General features: G+C 43.4%; 1 protein-coding gene across 1 annotated transcript; it reads right to left on the bottom strand.

Annotated features, from left to right (window-relative positions):
- Positions 1-22: 22 nt before the first annotated feature.
- Positions 23-4,668, bottom strand: JMJD7 (jumonji domain containing 7; the record flags this gene model as incomplete). The annotated part of the gene is made up of 5 exons (XM_010144773.1): positions 4,478-4,668; positions 3,269-3,522; positions 2,420-2,476; positions 1,929-2,024; positions 23-117 (listed from the first exon to the last, which is right to left on the bottom strand). Coding segments are annotated over exons 1-5 (693 nt in total), but the record flags the coding sequence as incomplete, so codon positions are not given.
- Between the last annotated feature and the right edge of the window lie 69 nt (positions 4,669-4,737).

Genomic DNA, 4,737 nt, shown 5'->3' with positions numbered 1-4,737 from the left:
GGGGGAACCCCCCTTTTCAAACCGCGACAACACTTTTTACCTTATCTGCACTCATCTCATCCACAATTTCAAATGAGCCATCCTCAGATACCTGGTAGGTTGCTGGCTGATAGAGCTCTGGAACCACAGAAAGAATTAAATGGCACAACTCCGAGTAGTAACCAGAGAAAGTAAAGGCAGGGCATGTCACAGAAATTGAAATGTTAAGACAAATTATGCAAAAACCATTTGCAACTTACAGTCCTTACTGTTCTTCCCTTTGTCCATTTCAACTTTAATCCAGTGTCTTAATTTAAAAATATTTTTAAGTCAGTCTGAATACTGGACTGCCTTCCTGTTTGGAATTCCAACCCTCTCTCTCCACAGGAATTATTCTTCTCAAAATTCGTTTTCCTCCTGGTCCTATCTTCTTCCAGTAACTGTCTGTTTTCTTTTTTGGAAGTCATAAATGCAGCTCTGACTTAAACATTATTCTACGTTCTGGCATTTCTTCTTAGGTCAGTGTAGCAAGATGGCACTCACCGGAGTTATTATGACTTGTGGCCAGACTTTCTCTTCTCATTTTATCTGATAGGCCTCACCAACCGCTTCAGACACTGCAGGTTGGTTTTCTCTCATTGCTTTGGCACGCGTGGTTTTCTAAGACCTCCCTTGAAATAGTTTCTCTCTGTTAACCTGATGTTCAAAAAGTTGGAGTTGTCTTTTTACTACACACTATAAAATGTAAGTAATATCTCTCTTCTTCGCTTTAACAGTAACTTGTTTTATAAAGTATGGCTTAGATGACATACATGTATTTCATACAGTCCCAAACATATGACACCACCTCTCCTATGGAGACAGGCTCAGGCAGAGGGGCCTGTTCAGCCTGGGTAAGGCTCTGGGGATACCTCACTGCAGCCTTTCAGTACATAAAGGGGGCTTATAAGAAAGACAGAGAAAGACTTTTTACCAAGGACTACGGCGACAGGACACAGGTTTCAAACCGCGAAAAGGTAGGTTTAGATTGGATACTTGGAAGAAATTTTTTATGATGAGGGTCATGAGACAATGGAATGGGTTCCTCAAGGAAGCTGTGGATGCCCCATGGTTGGAAGTGGTCAAGGTCAGACTGGAGCTTTGAGCACCCTGATCTAGTGAACGGCAGGAGGGGTGGACTGGATGAAGTTAAAGGTCCCATCCAACACAAACCATTCTATGATTTCAAGGTTGTAAATACAATAAAACCAGCATAAATAAAACCTTGTAGAATTGCACATAACTACACAAAATTATTTTAGCGTCCTATAGCACTCTGCATTCACTTAATCTGAAGGTTTGAAAGTCAAGGAATGGGAAAATAAAGTCTTATTTTATCAGGCATAAAGTTAAGCGGTCTGTCTTCTAGGTGACACTGCAATATAACAAACTATTATTGTGCACATAGGAAAGCAACAAAAATAAACAGAAAATGGGCAATGAGAATAAATGCCACCATAAGAACCTTTTTTTTTTTCACTTCTCCAGTTTTCAGAGATTCAGTCAGTAATTTGAATATTTCATGAAATTACAACTTATTTTTCAGCTTCTTGACTTCCTTCCTAGAGGAAAGAATGAGCAGGCAAAATCCAAACCTGTTAAACATCAAAGACAACATGCTACAATACTGACAAGACACCTAAATAATTTAAATACTCTAAAGCTGAAGAGGCTGCCAGTGAGTATCAATGAACCTATTACTTTACAGGACTGGAAAACCTGATCTCAGAAAAATGTTTGTATTTCAAACTACCTGCAGCACGAAATACAAGAGATTTCTGTTCATGCTGTGGGAAGTGTAACACTGCGTAAACATCAAAACGTTATCTCTGCTTCCTTTTCCATATCTTTCAATATTTTAGTCTCTCCTCCCTCCAACTTCCAGACATACTGCATAGTAAATTACGTACCATATGGGATGAAGGGACGGTCACTTGGTGGATGCAGTAGAAAACGTTTCTCTCCAGATATAACACAGTACAAGTTCTCATAATGATCTTTATGTACTAGGATTGAGAAGAGATGTGGAGAAAGAAAAATCAGTGTTACCTCCTTCTCTACATCAGAAACTATAATAAGCTGAACACGTCATCTTGTCCTCATATTATCAGGCTGCTTTCTCCTCTTGGGGCCAGTGGGAGTGGAAAGTAACAATATAATGTTGTAGCAAACGTATTCAACAGAGCAAATTGCCACTGACTTGCCTGGCACTACCTGCCAGGTGGATGCAGCCAGAGACACAGCAGCAGGAGGTGGCAGAAGCATAGCAGAAAGAATGCAAAAGACCTCGTTAAAGTAGAACTGCTTTGTCAGAGAAAACACACAGTCCTACTGAGCCACCAACGGAAAACAGGACTGCTTAAACCTCTGCTGAAAGTTCACAGCGCCATACAGTACGTACAAGATGTCACAGCAGCTGATTCCCCAAGCCAGAAATTCACAGCGTCAGGCTTCTTCCCTGTATGGTTAGTGAATAGAGAAATGTGGTCAACAAACAAGAATTTGAACTGTTTAAAGCACTTTGCATAAGTTTCTGCCAATTTCTGTCAAATTCTGTCCTTAACTTCCTACATAACTATAAATAGTATAACATAAATCGCACTTTGTGGGCTACAGCCACCTCCTCCTACACTGGAAGCCACTGCAGTGCCCATCAGACTTCATGACATAGCATCATCCCTCCCAAAATTGATGGTTACAACCCGTTGTTTCCATGTTCCGAATCCCTAAGACTTGGCTCACACAGAAACCACAGCGCCTCTACGTACAGCTGCAAAAAGGTGAGATGAGAGTGAATCCTTTTCATTGACATTTGAAGGAAAGACATGCTGTAAAACAGGAACCGACTGAAACAGAACAGCGATCAACTAGAAACACACATCTGTCACCTCACCAAAGGCAAGGGGCTGCACGTTGTTCCACTCCTCTGTTATGCTGCCGTTGGTACCAACAAGTCAAATCGTGACTCTAAATCAGAGAAAAGCCACTATATGAAACAGTGCGATCTGGCACTATGGCCACGTCCTCTCAGTTGCGATGGGCCCAACACACAACTGAGATGCTGACTCCAGAGTGATTCAAACCCAAAACTTTGATTGTTATTTTAACCACTTCTTCTTTCCAAGGGGATGAGACCAAACCGAGCTGTGACATCCAGAAACAGAACGAACATTCTCCATGTACCTAGCATGATTGTCTTAAAAGCTCCTTACAAAATATTTACTGAATATAGGAAAAACAGAAGGTTTACCAAGGGCCTCGCTCATCCATGGTATGTCAGGCTGCACGTCACCGACAAGTTCGGGGAACTCCTTGGTGAGGTTTGAACATTGCTTCTGCACATAGAATACGTTGGGAGAGGTCACTTTCCTCTCCACAATGTCCAAAAAGTCCATAAAGGGCATCTGGCGCTCCTCTGGCATGACAAAACGGTCCTTAAACACTGCATCTGCGTAGCCATTTGGTGTTACTGCCACACTCACCACCTTGGGACCTACTACCTCCCTGCAAGATAAATCAAAGGTTTCGAGTCAGACCTGCAACTGGCCCATAGATAGGGCAGCAGTTACTTTAAAAACATCTTTCACGGGTAACAAAAATAAGCCCGGCTTTCCATGGATAGGAGTCTCTATACCAGATTTTCTACTGTCTGGTAAGGACCCTGGCATTTTGCTCCAATTTCTCCCTGCAGTCAAGGCAACTGTAGTATCTCTCTGAACGCTCTCCTAACAGGCGAGTTCCCACAGGCGCACCCGTTCCCTCCGCACAGGCAGAGGGCCCTCTTCAGCCGCTTGTTTTCACAAATCGTGGCAAAGCTCGATATTCTAGGGAACCACCCAACCCAGCCAAATGTGGGTGGCCACATGTCCAAAAGCAGTCGAGGAGGGACAAGGGGTGAACAGAGACTGATAGACACACACATCATGAGGCTAACAGCCTTTAATTCCATCAGAAAGTTAGTTTTAACCCACAGATTTAGTCTAACCCATGGATTTTAGATCTAGCCATAACCCTCCTCTTCAAGTAGAACTTTTCTTTTAAAATAAAGTCGTTGTTGAAATGCTCATCATTTGTTTGGTTTTTTTTTAAAAAAAAAACAAGGTGTACTCAATGACAAACAAGTTGGGCTGTTCTTAACAGCACTTCAGCTCCACTTCAGCTGGGAGAACACAAGATGGAGCACTGGCCAGCACAGCACAGCAGCTGGACTGGGATTTGACAGCCTGAGCCTGACAGCTGCCCAGTCAAAACACCCACTCCTGTGCCTGCATGAGAACAGGACAAGACAGCGTGTGGGAAGAAATTCGTATGTGAGTTTTGGACATGGTGGCAGGACGGGACACCTTCATACAGAAGCACGGAGGAATCTGAGCTAAACTTGCAAATAAAAATTAACAAGAGCCTTTTACTGAGGTCAGCCAAAATTGTCCACCAGTCGTGCTCCAGAGGTTGTTCATACCTGAGGTACGCTGAGGTCCAGTTCTTCAGAGCCGGCCAGTGGCTGATAGCATTCTGAATTATACAAGGTTTATTTGGACTCACCCATTCTCGGTAAAACTCCAGCGGGGTCGGAGGCCTATCAAGATAGGGGACGGACTCTGTCCATCCCTGCTCTGTCCAACAAAACAACAAAACAGTTTTACTCGGCATCGTGAGAGAAGCACCTTCCGCCAGCACACTAACCAGCCTCAAACCCCCCGCCACCGGCACTCCGCCGAC

Source organism: Buceros rhinoceros, unplaced genomic scaffold (assembly GCF_000710305.1).
Source record: "Buceros rhinoceros silvestris isolate BGI_N320 unplaced genomic scaffold, ASM71030v1 scaffold40671, whole genome shotgun sequence".
NCBI classification, from domain to species: domain Eukaryota; kingdom Metazoa; phylum Chordata; class Aves; order Bucerotiformes; family Bucerotidae; genus Buceros; species Buceros rhinoceros.
The sequence above is the reverse complement of the archived record's forward strand: the minus strand, read 5'-3'. Positions and strand labels throughout refer to the sequence as shown.